Raw genomic sequence first — 15,617 nt, 5'->3', positions numbered from 1 at the left:
TGGTGTGTGTGGAGCAGTTTCTCTGGTGACTTGGTGCATCCTGCACAAGGGCTCTCTAGAGGGTGGGCTGTACCTGCAGTCACCAGAGGGGCTTTAGAGGCCGAGTGCTGTGTTATGGATGGGCTTCCTTACCCAGTCCCAAAGGTTTCCCTTATTTAATGAAGATAATGCATCTTCATTAATCTGGAGCTTCCTAAGTCGCTTCCCACCCCCTCCAAACTCTGCATCACAACGTTGACAGGGTGAACATCAGGTTATTGATTTCTAACACTCCATTTCCTTCAAAAGCTCTGCCTGGGTGAGCAGAACTCTCTCTTTCTGCTCTTACAGACATTGAATTACCACATTACTACCACCTCCATTCATGTTTTTTGTTTTCCAGCTCTGAAAGACACGCTAGGTTTGATTGCAAAGCAGTCAGAAGAGCTGGAAAGCCATGCAGAGCACCTGTACAAGTCCATTCTTGCTGCTGTGGGTCCTGTGCAGGGCAAGGACGAGGTGGAGGACGAGGGAGATGCAGCACAAAGCTGCCCCATGGGTAAGCAGGGGGGCAAACCAGCCTTTCTGCAGTGGGGGAAGAGAGAGGGAAGCGTAGGGAGAGAAACACTTAAATTAGCAAACACTGCATGTCAGGGTCTACTGTTATTTCTTTGAATGTGATGTTTGGAAAGCAAAGGAGGTCTCAAAATGGATGCCCCGTCACCTTTAAATGGGCAGCTCCTCGGAGGGAACCAGCAGGGAGGGTTGGGGGGACAGCAGCAGCAGCAGAGGGAGGATGAGGAAGGGGTATTTTTTGGCTTTATGTTTTCTCAGAAACATTGTGGTTGCCATATAATGGTGGGAAAGGGAAGCAAGCGAATTCGGGTGTAAAATAGGGGCTATAAAACTTGTTTGCTGATTTCTTGACTGTCTTCCTTCAAACAGAACTGGAGAGACAAGTGTTTCAGGAGTGTCAGCCTCTCACAACAGGATAGTATCTTAAGTAGTGTTTGTTTTCTGTTTTTTTTTAATTGATACCTATACCCAGCTGTACCCTATAACTGTGGGAGTAGCCAAAGAAGGTTTTTCTCTGTTAAACTGCAGCCAAAGTACAGTAACAAACACCCCATTTTATTTCAGATGCTGCTGCCTCTGTCAGACCTGGACTTCGTTAGCCCATCTTGGGAGGGCTGAGAAGAACTGCAGCAAGCACCAAACCACCTCCACCACCACTTGCTGCAGAGATGCCAAAATGTGTTCAGTGAGCCCACCAGGGCTTGAGAAAGGTGTGTGGTACAGCAGGCACTCTGCTGCTGGGACGCCTGGAGTCGTGTAAGGAATGTACAGCTGGCCTTTTTCTGGTTTGTTTTTTTAACATAGCTTTCCTTTCTTTATTGAAGTGGCCTGTTCCATGTGTTAGCAGAATGTCAGGAACAGAGTTTTTTAACTGAGTAATCCATAGTGTTGCCATGCAGCTCCCTGCCAAGTAAAGCCGTGTGATTTTAATAGCCCCGTTCTCATGTTTTGTTTATGCTCGTCAAAAATAGGTGCCAGAAGCCAAGAAATAGCAACTCCTTCTGGTTCTTGGGAGCAAACTGAAGGTCTATTTATATTTACCACTCCCTGCTGAAGCAGAGCCTATTTAACTTTCAATTTTCTTATGCATAAACACAAGCCAAAATAGCGAATCTCAATAAAAAAATAAACAGGCCGGGGAGAAGCAGGTTCTGTATAATCTGGTGTCACCTGCTGTGGGCTGTAGCTGTGTTGGTGCTGTGCTGGTTTCCCCTCTTACAGCTACTGCAGTTAACAGAACAGCATCAAGGTTTTCCACGCCCTTTCTGTAATAGAAAGGGCATCTCTGAAGCAGCACAACGAGGTAAGTGGCCAAACAAAGTTACAGCATGTTGGTACTCGGCTTTAATTAACCTTTAAACTAAATGGTGAGCGGGGTTTTCTTGTGCAGAAAGCATCACTTCCACCCATTCCTGTGAACACAACACAAGTAGAAGGTAAAAGCACAGGTAAACTGAAGCACCTACAACAAATAATTCATTGGAGTTTTTGGAGTCTTTTTGGATACTCTCCCATCTTCTGTGTCCTAAGCCTCACAGGCAATTTTTTTTTGACCCATTATGTCAAAAGTATTCAGTATTTTAGCTCACAGGTAAGAGACTACAGTGCCCTTTTCCAGGACTCTTAGGCCTGCTCTGCCCTCACACCTCAGCCTGAAAACCACAAGCTTCAGCAGCACCAGCAAAGTCATGACTGAGGGGGGAACAAATAACCACCAAACACCTGGTGTAGCCCAAGTTGGTTTTGCAATGCTTTTATTACTGTATATATTAACATTGGTTTGGATAGTATGTAGCAGGCATCTCGACATTGAAGTTCATTTGTGCACTCTCTGAAGGGAAGATGTTTTACCCTCAACACAACCTCCTTCTGCTTTGCTTCCTGATCTGGGCAGCACTCGCTGCTGCTCCTGCTCTTGAGGAGCAGGCACTCACATTTATAATGAATTATACCAACAAGCACATCTCTACTAGAAAGCACATCACTTTATTGTGAAGGTCTCAAGTGGAAGAGTTCAACTTAACCATGACAATACTTTATGTATTACAATTGCCTGTTGATTTATGCAACTATGTTGAAGAAAGCTGTTAGCCAAAGTCACCCCCCCCAAAAAAAAAAAATCAGAGGATATTTGCACCAGTTTTAGTTTATACCTCACAACATACCTAGGCTATATTTTTACTATCACAGGGTGTATTTACTACTAGGGGAATGTTACATGGTCTTTCAAACATGAGACTATTTACAGAATAGGCTGAACATTTGAGTTTAGATAAAGCTGAACAATTTTACATGTATAGGAAGTGTTATAGGCTAGCTTTCCTGTGGCTTTTAGCTAGACATCAGGCACTAATGATTTGATTAGCTCTGTACAAAGAATCACACACCATCCAAAACCTCTTGGCTGCTGGTTAGTTCCAAATTATTTGAGATAGCGCCTACTTTGAGCAACAGTCTGGTGGGGGGCCCTGCTGCCCCCATGTCATCCTCCTGGTGCCTCGCTGCAGAACAGAATAGAAGCTAAGCTGTTGCACTAAGTCAGAAGAGTATTGATTAAAAGAGGATGGAATTAACAGTATATAGAAAAGACATAATATACTGGTAGAAAGTTACACCTCCTCCAGGTTACGCTGAAATCACTCGTGTTAGGGAAATACTGTTCTCTCCCCTACTACGCAAAGCTGTCGGGAATCCCCTAAGTGGAGTCCTTGAGAAATAAATTAAGTTCCAAGACTAAAGTTAGGGAACTGTTGTACATTCAGAGTGCATTATGCCTCCATGAACATTGGCTGGGTGTTTCTAGTACAGCACACGTGCCTTAAGCACCACGACAGCTCAGGCTTTGGGGCCGCAGCCACTGGTTTGAGTTGCAGGGAAGGTCTCTGGTCTATCAGGAGGTCTGAGAGCCATGGCTGCACACACAGATATGTTTTGTGCACAATGCAAGCCTGATTTCCCCCTTAGCCATACAAATTAAGACAATATTTATCACCATACAGTTTGATATTACTTCCAATAAGTACAATATTTATTAAACATTTCTTCAGTTTTGTTACATATTGTGCAACAAATTACAATATTCTGCAGCCACAAATTATATGCAGAGTATGAAGAAACTATTAATCAGATAGTGTGATCTCTCCATTTATAATTCTACAAGAAGGAACTAGCAAATCAGATCTTACATATATCTTACTAAATTTTATGCATGGAAAGTGACAGACACTGTTGTGCTGTTTGATACAAAATGGCTAAACTTCATCTTCAGAAGACTAAACCTGACATCTAAACATGCCAATAGAAACATCAAAACAAAAATACATCCTAACCAACCACAGGAAACAGTCTGGTATCAGGAAAAGCAACAAGGATTACACGTTTATAAACCAGCACACAAAGGTTTAAAACAGTTCTGAAAATGAAGTTAGCTGTCTTGAGTCAAGGGAATAAAAAAAGTCAGTATTGACCATTTACAATCTCTGACCTTTGTGGAGACGGTAAGAATCTGTTGTAGTGCAGCTACATACAGTACAATTCAGGCAATTTTTTTTTTTTCACTTGGGTTCAGATTGCAAATTCATTGTTGTGAGACAAAAGGGGGGAGGCAAGTTTTAGCAGCAACCTCCACTAGACTGCTTGACTGGAGTGCTCTGAATTTTAACATTGGACTTCTCTGCACCACCAGCTGTCGCTCCCGGGCCCATTCGTTTTTTAATCTCAGCAGCCATGGTCATGAAAGACTGTTCTACATTTGTGGCATTCTTTGCACTGGTTTCCAAAAAGGGAATTCCAAGAGAATCTGCAAATTCCTGCAAATTGAGAAACAGTGAACAGTAAGCTCATACACAGGTTCATAGCTCACCTCCTTTCCTGGTGCACTGCCGGATAAGCCACAGGTTCCTGGATTCCACCCCACCCCCCATCTCCAGTCTGACCTGCAGGGCAGGGGGTCATTCAACTGCCCCCATTTGTGTCACCCTGACATTCATGTACCACAGCACTTCCCTGCTCTAGCAGCTCCGTGCATTATGAACCAAAGCAGGTGCTCACCAAGCAAACACAGCTGTTTGTATCCACATACCTTTGCTGTTGTATAGTCTACTACTTTCTTTGTGGTCAGATCACATTTGTTCCCCACCAACAACTTGTTGACGTTTTCACTGGCATAACGGTCTATCTCCTGCAGCCACTGCTTTACATTATTGAAAGACTCCTGTGAGATAAGAGAACTGTAAGCAAGGCCCTGGGAGAGGGAAGTTCAGCACTTTGGTAATGACCAGGAAAGAACAGGAAGCAGTGCCCTGACCAATGTGATTCACAGGCACGGGAGAGAACTCTCTAATGCTGCCATCCCTGATGGCCTCAGGACAGCCCAGTCACCACATGGTCTACACAGCTCCTGCTCCAAGCCCTACACAATCAGCCCTTCCTGCACTCCTCCCCCCCTATTATTTTCCCAGCTCCGTATCTTGAATATTCAAGAGCTTCACCCATCTGGGACTCTTCTTCCTCTTCCTGTAGCAGAGACACAGCACGCAGCTGAAACCAGAAGAATCCCACAAATTTACAAAGCACCAGGTATCAGGTGCAAACCACCTTGTTGTAGATATGCTGGAACAACCTCTGACTGCAGAAATGCTGGATCAATATTCCAGTTAGCAATTGAACACAATTGTTCTTTTTCTATTAATGAAGAAACCCTACACTTCCCAAGTGCCCTTCCAACAGGACAACTGCCCCAGTAATCTTCAGAGATCCTTTCACAGAAAACACTGGCTCAGTTGTGTCCTACACACATGCTGACAATTTTCTGTTCCAAATGCCCATTTTTACTGTAGACCAAAGTTCAAGTACATTCAGAAATCTTTCAACAACTTCCATCAGTAACTCAGACTTCCTGCTACCAAAGGCAGGGTGAGAAGTATTCACACAGAACAATCAGTTACCTGCTCAGCAAGTTTTGGGTTAAGCCTAAAGTACAATTGTTTTAGAGCCACAAATCCCACTGCTCATTTTATTTCTGTGTTCAGCCCCAAACCCTGCAGAGGAATATATACACTTGGCTTGATAAACCTCAGTGCAGCCTGGAGGACTGTGCCACTGTCTCCTTAAGATGTGCTCAGTTGTTAAATTCCTGGGTTTATTTACTTATCAGCCTGGAGAAACTCTCCAGGCACAGGTTTTAACACTTACCTGATCTGTAACATCATACACAACTATGATGCCATGAGCTCCTCTATAGTAACTGGAAGTGATAGTCCGAAACCTCTCCTGTCCCGCCGTGTCCCACTACAAGACAAGTAACAGGGTCAGTCACCGCAGTGTGGCTGTGCCAGTTACACAGCAGCTTCCAGCAACACAGCTCAGAGGATCAGCCACCCAACTACAACCACATCCAAATCACAGCTGCAGAAGTGGCTCTGAAACTGTGTGCATCAAACAGGATTTGAGGAGATCAAGTATTTTAGCTGAGAATTGCACCTGGGTAGCCACTTTTCTCAAGTGCTCATTTCCTTGGTTTCAGCCAAGGGTGGCCAGGAGATCTCTCTGAGGAGAACATGAAGCAGTTTTAACCCATGGAGAAGTCATGGTTCAGTGCTCAGAAGAACAAACACAAACCAGGGCTTGGTTAGAAAGAAGGTTGGAGCTGCAGGTCTCCAACATGACCACTCCCTGCAACGTCCTTGGCACAGGAGCTCCAGCAAAAGTATTTAAAGGCAACAACTCAAACCAAACCCAGTTCTCTTCTCCTGCTGTGAGACTTAAGGAGGGATATTAGGTGCCTGACCTCTTCCCCCACCCAGGACAGGAACGGCACTTGCCCAAACAGCTCCCTGGAGCCGTGTCAAGAATAGGGCTGGCTGCAGGTTAGAAACAGTCAGACTCAGACTGATTCAACAGTGACAGCATTCCTAGTGGGCCGCTCTATACTCAGGACAGTTACACTGGAGTCTGGAGGATCGGGCTTCTGGCTGTAAGCTGGACTCCTGCTTCACAACATGGAATCCCTGAGTCATTGCTGTTCGAGTCCTAAGAGCCTCTGCTTGAGCTGGAAGCAGTGGCTGACAAGGATTGTGTGACCTTGCACAGATATTGGGTTTCATTACACCAGTCACCCTTTTAGAGTGCTTCAAGATTAAAGAACTGCCAAGTCTCTTCCCCTGTTTATTCCAAGTGAAGGCCAAAAGCAGCACCGCCCAGTGCTAAGGCAGACAGACCAGTTACAAGGCTTCGTGTCAGTTTTTCCACTCAGGTCAACAAAAGCAATTTCCAGCATTAGACAGTGCAGTCTGCTAGTAACAGCTGCTGTGGAATTCAGGCATCTTGGACAACTCTGTGGTATTCCTGCACTTACACAAATCCTTGCTAAGAACTGCAGAACTACACCAATTTTGATACGAGAGCACTCCAGCACAGAATCTCCTCTTTCAGGGAAACATAATAAGCATCCTTCTTTAAGGACAGGTCATGGGAAGTCCTGGAATCTTGTGAAAACTGCCTTGCCTCTTGTAACAGGGAAGCTATCACTTACATTTTAATGATTAAAGTACAAAGATAACTGCCAACAGTTATGAATATAATTCTGTGCTCAAACAGTTTAAAGTACCCAGGAGTTGAGAAATACTACTTACTATCTGAAGCTTGATTGTTTTCCCATCTAGTTCTATAGTTCTGATTTTGAAGTCCACACCAATCGTGCTGATGTAACTTTCTGTGTACGTGTCATCCTAGGAGAGAGAGTGAACAGAAGTCAAGCCAGCTGCACTTCTTCTGCAGCCACCCACTTCATTATGTACCAGGCAGACAAGGGTACTTAATTTCCTTGGAAAACCAGCCTGATCTCTCATGGCAAAATCCAGGAGGCAACTATGCATTTCCACAGAGTATCTACTTTTCAAAAATTCTGCAAAAGCTTTTCAAACGCACCACAAACAACCAGACCTGTGTTTCAAAAACTAGTCAAAAAAAGCTTTTTTTCTGGAAATCCTGCAGTGTTAAGTCCTTGTGACTCGTAGTGTAAAAACCAGTCTTTGCTCAAGTTGGCAGACTGAAGAGCTACTCAGAATAACCACTGTGGTTAATAAAATGCATCAGATTTTTATTCTCCTTTGATGTTTTTTTCATCTGTGTTACACAGCAGCCACCTACAAGTCAGAGGCTTTGCTTCAGTCACACTCCACACATGAATTTCAGATCCTCTGCTGCTGCAGCTGGTTGCTAAGGCAGGTTAGAGTTACAGCTGAGGTACTTGTGCTGAGTCCTCTGCTCTGCAGCCTGTGTCAATACAGGAAGGAAAACTGTTGAGCAGTTTGCAGGGACCTGGCTGCAGTCTCCAGCAGGCCTGAAGGCACACAGGAAGGGCTGGATCAGCCTTTGCTACCTTCTAGTGATTGTCAGCTTGTCAGAATAAAGGAAGTTTCTATCCCTAAAGTACCTGTAGGATAGAACTTCATGCACAATATACCACAAAAGGCTTTCATGCAACCAGTAGGTATCACAAACACAAGGGATTTCTTTGGGCTGTGAATGGAAGACATCTTGGGTAATACATCCAAGTAAGAATGAAATATTAAGCCTTTAAGAATGACATGACATTTATTTCCTTAACATTTCAATACTCGGAAGGGTATGTTTGAAAAGCCTGAAGTTTAACCTACAGCAGCAAGAACACAGGTAAGTGAATGCTGTGGTAATTCCTTATGTCAGGGTAAAACAGCTTAGTTGGAAAGTCACATTTTTCCAAAGGAAAGAGCTACTTAGTTGAAGAAACACCAGATAACTGAGCACAAATTTAAGCTGGCTATCACAAAGGAAAAGTTGGATTATTTGCATGAGGCCAGGATTAATTCAACAGTATCTGTGAGAGAAGCTGGCTAGACTGCTCTGGGAATACTGCTCCAGCCGTGGTGTCACTTCCAATCCACTGCCTCCATGCTGTGAGCAGAGCAGGGGACATCCTTCTCCTGCTCACACTGGTTTTAGTGCCTCCCTCCCCTAACACTGCACCACCAGCAGCTGTGACAGCTGTGACTGAGACTATTTGCACACCCCAGACCACCATTTCACACTAATAACATGACACAACAGGCTCTTCCCAGAGGTGCCCAGAGCAATTGTTCAGGCTGTGAGAACGGTGCCATCACCTTGTGGCAGCACCACACTTTAGTTTCTAAGTTAATGTCCCATATTCTCCCTTCTTTCCTCTCTTCCCACGGCAACATAAAGCTGCACTTTGACACAGGCACAGATAAGAAGTTCAATGGACTTCAGCTTTTTCTACTAAGAGCTGTCAAACCCATTTTAAATTTTCTTGTTGACAGGAAAACTTGAGCTTCTTGCATCAAAGTTCAGCCAGAGCAGCCCATCAGCAATTTTAACATTCACTAAAGGAAGCACAAGGCCTCGTTATTCCTAGATTATTATTTCAATTGCTTCTCTGACTAAACAACTGGTAGATCTTTTCAATGCAGATATCAAATTTTATCTGGCAGAAAATGTTCTTATCAAGTAGTAACTGATCAAGGTCTTGCCCTGACACATTTGTACCCCTCATGCCTGAAGGCTCACACCCCAGAATTCAAGTATATCCTTCCACCTTCAGTGTTCTACCACTACTGTAATGATGGAAGTTAAATTAAGATATCTTGTTCTCTAGCAACAGGAAAATTAGAATTAAACTTAACTGGACACAGTCTTGATATTATTTCTTTCCGATTTACTCAAATACATCAGCTAGAAACAAATTCAGAAGATAGGAGGGCTTTGCAATACTATACTTATTCCTTGGTATGCCAGACCTGACAGACATCAGCCCCGCTACCAGAACTACTTGAAAGGAGAGTTCTTGCTAAGCAGCTTTTTTACATAAAGTTTTCAAGCATGATCACTTACTGCAAACCTAAGTAGAAGGCAAGATTTCCCAACACCGGAGTCTCCAATCAGAAGTAGCTTGAATAAATAGTCACTGCAGAGGGAAAAAAAAAAATTAGGTCACTTAATGAAAAACACTGTCAAGAACCAAGTTCCTTACGCCAGGGTATTATGATGTTTGAGAAGGGTAAATTAATTCACTGCTAGGAAATTCACCTACAACTCCAAGCTCCTCTATCCAGTTTAGACACTTACAATTTACTTGGTAAGGGAAGTGTGAAGTAGATGCTCTGAACACAGCATTTTTAGGTGGAACTGTGCTTTCCTAGGAAGTTACTCTGGGGATATTAGTCGGACAATCAGCAAGACTAACACAGTCCTACTCCAGCCCTTTGTGGTCTAGCACAGATGAAAATCATGCTCTGCAATTAAGTGTAAGCCTCACTGCTTGGGTGAGTAACTCAAATAACATGCAGGTGGCAGTGACAGCCTGCTGCCCACCAGAGCCATTACCTTTGCATCTTTAGAGTCAGAGGTTTCACAACATAGCTGCCCAAAGCCAACCATTTCTTTCCTCAGTTTGAGTTACCCATATTTAAGTTCCAACAGAATGCAACAGCACAGTATGCAATTTAAATATACAAACTATGAACACCAAGTGTCATAGTTACAGTGCCTGTTAAAGCAAAATTAACATCCATCTTCCACTACAGACTATTTATTAGCAGAGACCAATACTCCACCTGCCTTTCAGGAATTACAGCTAAAGTTATTGCCAGATGAGGATACATCTCTGGGGGACGTCAGGTGTGATATCAGTAATTCTCAAGACACACTGGAAGAGTTGACAATTCTTTTCTTGCCTAATGTTGAGTCTTCCCAACATTAAAGAAGAAGTACAGTGTCATCAGTGACCAACCTAGATTTACACTTCTAAGAGTAGTGAAGATTTCATTGTCGGCAAAATACAAGTTTCTGTGTTAGTCCTAAGACTAATGGGGAAATTTCATAGTAGAGAACAAGCAGCAGAGACAACACAAATAACACAAGTTATTTTGCTTTTTAAGTACTACGCTAGCTCAGTTTACAACTTTCCAGCCCTGTAGTGGCCAGTTTTAAGTCCTCTTCTCATTTAACCACAAGAGTTTAACAGGCATATTTTTATGCCCACTTAACCAAGCTGAGTAAAGATTAAGTTTACGTAAATGCCTGAAATCAACTGTCCCCCACCTACTATTCTTCAGCATCGCCACTGACTCTGGCTGGCAGGAATCCAGCCAGGAAACTGCATCCATCCCCAGCTGATAACAGCCAAGCAGATGGTCAACTGCTCAGCTTTTCACCACTCCTCTGCTTCAGTGCCCAAGTGACTCTCACCCTGGCTGGCCCCAGGCTGCAGGAACACACCCAGCTGAAACCTCCAGTTTCCAAGCACTCCTCTCAAGGCTAGAGAGAAGTCAGGAGTGGTAAATGTAGCAACTAATAAGCTGATCCTTAAAAACGCAACCTTACAATGTAAACCTAACAGCACTCAGGGTATTAAAAAAAGAATAATCAAAGGATACCTACCAGCTTACAGTCACAGAAGTCACCACTCCATCTGTCAAGTCATGTACTAATACAAGGCAAGATGGTTTTAGAGGAATGACAGTTGTTAACTGAAACTGTTCAGGGGGCATAAGTCACATTGCATCACAACCCACATATCTCAACAGATTCAAGATGGCTGAAACACTGATCAGAAAACTTCTTAACCCCACTAATTGTTTAGTTCCCCAAGAGCAGCAGAAACTCTCTGTAACCTGGAGACCAAGGTGAGGTACAAGAGCTGCAAGACCCAGACCACTGTTACACGTGTGCCTTCTCCCCCACCACGATGCCTCAGGAAGCTTGGGTTCTTCAGTTTCCTACATATCCAGAATTTTCAGCAATCCTGAAGTTACATTATTACTTAAAGCAAGCACTAATACACTTGAAAGTATTACAGCTTGCAGCACATTATAATCCCCTTAAGAATATTAACATGTGAATATTAGCACTACATTGTTTTTACTAAAATTAGTGGAAAAAAAGTAATCCTTCCTGGTATAGGTAAGGCTTCAGCTATGAGTCTGAGATCCACCTAAAAGCCTCCCCTTGCTTCCAAGAGTAATTCAGGTTCCCCCAGACATCAAGTAACTTGTCTTCCTCTGTTACTCTTAGCACTATGAGCAGCTCCCAACCAAACCTACCCTGCCATTAAATCTGTTACTGCTCAGAAGCAAACAAGAATAACAGCTTATACACAGAACTATTGTTAAGTAAATACAACAGGAACTCAGAAGCCTTAAATACTGGGTTTGACATCTTTGCTATTCAGATCTCCCCTCACTTAGGGCTTCAGTATTTTCAGAGGCAAGTGATAACCACAGGCTCACGTGGTGGCCTTAAGCCATTTGCCTCACCCCTACCAAAACCAGGGCCAGCAACAGGCTGGAAACAGCCTTTCCTGGTTTAGCTCTGTCTCTGACCATAGAAACTGGTGTTGTGTCACAAAAACCTACTTTTGCCAGAGATAAGCAAGGTTGATGCTTAGACCGGTATCAATTTGGAAATAATTTAAGTAGAACCCTGCAGTTTAAGTTTTTAATTTTCTAAGACACTCCATATTGCAATAACATAGTGCCTTCCTTTCCAAATGCAGTTTGGAAGCTGTACCTTTTAAAACACAGCAGGTGCCCACACAGGGGTTTGAGAACCAAACGTGCAGCCTGTTACACACAGTGCGATGCTTGAGACAGCTCCTGGGTACAGCAATGGTTTAAAGCAAATAAAACTAAATATTTCTAGACTGAACTACACCAACAGAGTATCTGTGTAAATGGGTTCAACTGCAGCAATGGGTCCAACAAGACACACCAGTTAATTCTGGTATTTACTCCCAAAGAGCCACACGACCATTTCTGAAGCCACTGAATTTTGCTCCTTAAACCTGAACACTCAAACTCATGAACTCCTCCAGTTTAGAGAGCCTTCTCTGCACTACTTAGGAGACAGTGGGAATTCAGGTTAATCATTCAATTATTTCTCACCATTTACATAAGCAAGTCATACTTGGGACCCTCAGAGAAATCTCACTAGACGAGCACATACGGCAAGGCAGGTTCAGCCAGTAGGAGTGAGGCTTTCAAATCCTCTCCACCAGGAAGGGGATATAGTCACTTCCTCTTGCCCAAGAGATAAAGGACAAGTATGTGAAGTTTAACTGCCTCTTGCAAAAGAAAAAAAAAACGCAGGCATCTCCAAACCAGCCCTGTGGATGTTTTGAGCAGTGCAGCAGCATCCTCCTCTTATGTGCACGTCCCGTGTCAGCAGTTCAGCAGAAAACCAGAAATCAAGTTTTTAGGACAGGCCTGGTCAAAGCTTTGTGGAACAAGGGACCTGTGGGGCTCTAAGATACTGTTGTTTATACAGGGAGGCACGTGGGGATTTTCTAAATGCCAGGAAAGGTTTTATGCCAAAGCAGACAAGACCAGGTAGTCATCTGTCTCCAAGAAGGAACTGCTGGAATCAGCTTTAATCACTGATGTCAGCTGCAAGTTTACAGTGAACAGGTAGTCAGGCAGCCTCAATCCCAGGTCTTTGTTCTACCACCCTAGAAATTTTACTGAAGAGGAGCATGACCGTCACTTTGATTACACACCGCTTGTGTAAGTAAACAGAACCCAGGAGCCATAATGCCACTTTGCATTGCAGACTGATGTTTAGAAAGGTTAGAACACAAACAATTTCAGATGATTCCAGCAGCCTAGGAGCTGCTACTCAGTTGTCATCTACTAACCACCATCACACAAGACCGAAACCCCCTCACAGGTATTCTCTAGCACTCCTGAAGAATGAAAAAAAAACAACTCCAGACTTACTCCAAAACCCACTTAATTTCCTCATCTCTGCCTGAGAGTATCTAGAACAAGATTCAGACACTACAGAACATGGATCAAGATTAATTCCCGGTAAGACTTGGGTAATGCACCCACCAAAGTGTTTGTGCCAGTTAGCCAACCACATGCAAGTGGCAGAAGGGGTAGGAAATGCTGAACCTGACATGATCTAGTCACAGCAGAATCAATATTGACATTTTGCTCATTTAAACACCAGCGGGGAGGGAGGAACACAGAAGGAATACATCCCAGTGCTCACTGGGCAGGTGTTTTCAGAATTTAGCTTCCAAACACTAATATCTCATCCACTCCTCTTCAGCTCCAAATAGTCCACTAGGCTGTCCCACAGCCCTGAAGTTCCAAGGAAGCTCTCAGAACCACACACACCTCCCCCTTCAAGCCCTTGCACGAGCAGATTCTAATCCTGAACTTCAGCAGGAAAAATGAAGGAAACGGGTCTTTAGTGAGAGATTTTAACCATTGCACTGACTTCTGACAGAGTTCTGGCACGCCCAGAAGAGAGGATCTGGGGCCACAGCCTGATCTGAAGCTGTGATAAGGAAGTGAGAATGTGTTACAAGGCGCTTCTAAGAGGAAAGCGGACATATCTGCTACAGGGAACTAGAAAGAATAATGTCATAATACCTTAAATCTTATTCCTGGGTTAACACAGACCCAAGTACACCCACTGCAGTGACAGGTATTTTCTGTCCATCCTACCACACCCTTCCCATCTCCTCCCCTCATCCTGCAGGCCAAACCCTATCAGGAAGTGGCAATTTAACACTACAAGTTAATCTTAAACTACAGCTTTTCCTCTTTGTTTCACTTTCAAGAATGCAGCTCGTTCTGTGAGGAACAAGGAACGAGCGCTCTTCACTGAGAACAAGCCTCCCTCAGAACGTTTTCCCCCTCTTCACAGCAGCTTTCAGTACCTCATTGCAGGGAACGACTCTCTGCATTATTCTAGAGAGCTGAGAGACTTCAGGAAAGGCAAAAAAAAACCCTGAACCAAACACGTCTGGAAAAAGCCCCTTTTGACCCGTTTCTGTTAGTGGTCTAAAACTTTGCAGGTGTTAAAACTCAGAGTCTCACAGGTAAATTTGAGTTTAACTGTTGAGGACCACAGAGGCACCAGCAGATTGCTGGCCTTTCATCCCCTGCCCACCTCCAGCTACTTGTCCTGGTGTTTTCCTAAGCTACACATGCAAGTTTGGGATGTAATCTTGCCAAGATGTAACTTGAGTTCCTGGCTGTACCCCTTGGGTTTCACCAACTCCCTCACACCAGCTGATGAGCACTTGTTTGCTCCTCAGGTGATTTTAAGAGGTAACATTTGTGCAAACAGCCAGAGGATCCACGGACACGCGAGAGTCAGGAGTCTATGTTGTGTGGAAAAGCTGTGAGGACAGAGGTTGTGAGAGTGTCTGCCAGGAGCAGAGTCCATGGGTATCCAGACCAGCAACGTCACACCACACGTGTGTTTCAGTACCAGAACCACCTGAGTGACATCAGAGGGCACAGTGGCTTCACCACCCCCAAACTGGAGTGCCAGCAAAGCCAGAAGCCTAAACACACCCTAAAGGTTAAAGGGTTGGCAGTGCAGCAGCTGATTTCTGAAGTGCTTTTTAAACTTAACTCCAAGTCACTCCTCCCATTCGTTCAAAAAAAACCCACGAGCAAAACAGGGTTTATTGTCCCCCACAGCCCGGTGGGAAGGACACAGCTCTCAGGAGCTACTAGAGAGCTCGGACACCCCGACTCCCGAGCGGGGAAAGGCCACACTCACACAACGACCCTCCCAAAAAACAAAAACCCCTGTGTCATCCCCAGGCTTTCCAGGCAAGTGCTATTCCAGCTCCAGTCAGAGCCCCGAGAGCGCTCCATTATCGAGTCGCAGCGTTGCAAAATCTACATAGGCAAGAAGTGTTTTGCAAGAGCCATGTGACACACACATGACTCGCAGCTCCGGCGAAGGGTGGACCCCTGGCCGCCGATCCGCCGCGGGCCGGGGCCATCGCCTTTCCCCAGGCGCCGGTGCCCCCCCGGGCACTTGTTGGATCCAAGGCCCCACTGTGCTTCCCGAGCTCCGGGAAAATCGCCGTGGGCTGCGCCCCATGGCGCTCCCGGGGCGCTGGGGCGGCGATGCCGGTTCGCAGCGGGGACACCACTGACCCCTCACGGCCCCCTCGGTCCCACCCCTGGGCCGCTTCCCCTTCTCCTCTCCCGCGCCGGCCCCGGGCGCGAGCCCGCGGAACAGCGGGAGGGGGG

At 44.8% G+C, this 15,617-nt stretch overlaps 1 protein-coding gene and 1 long non-coding RNA gene across 2 annotated transcripts; one reads left to right on the top strand and one right to left on the bottom strand.

Annotated features, from left to right (window-relative positions):
- Positions 1–384: 384 nt before the first annotated feature.
- On the top strand, positions 385–1,487 carry LOC115307470. The gene is made up of 2 exons (XR_003915797.1): positions 385–538; positions 1,120–1,487. It is a non-coding gene; the product is annotated as an uncharacterized LOC115307470 (long non-coding RNA).
- Positions 1,488–2,520: 1,033 nt separating this feature from the next.
- Positions 2,521–9,543, bottom strand: LOC103762383 (ras-related protein Rab-1A; the record flags this gene model as incomplete). Its single annotated transcript, XM_018084410.1, has 5 exons — positions 2,521–4,364; positions 4,637–4,768; positions 5,749–5,844; positions 7,188–7,283; positions 9,448–9,543. Coding segments are annotated over 5 exons (618 nt in total), but the record flags the coding sequence as incomplete, so codon positions are not given.
- Between the last annotated feature and the right edge of the window lie 6,074 nt (positions 9,544–15,617).

Source organism: Manacus vitellinus, unplaced genomic scaffold (assembly GCF_001715985.3).
Source record: "Manacus vitellinus isolate BGI_N305 unplaced genomic scaffold, ASM171598v3 ctg7180002425461_pilon, whole genome shotgun sequence".
Lineage (NCBI taxonomy): Eukaryota > Metazoa > Chordata > Aves > Passeriformes > Pipridae > Manacus > Manacus vitellinus.
Note: the sequence above shows the minus strand (reverse complement) of the source record. Positions and strands in the feature narration are given on the sequence as shown.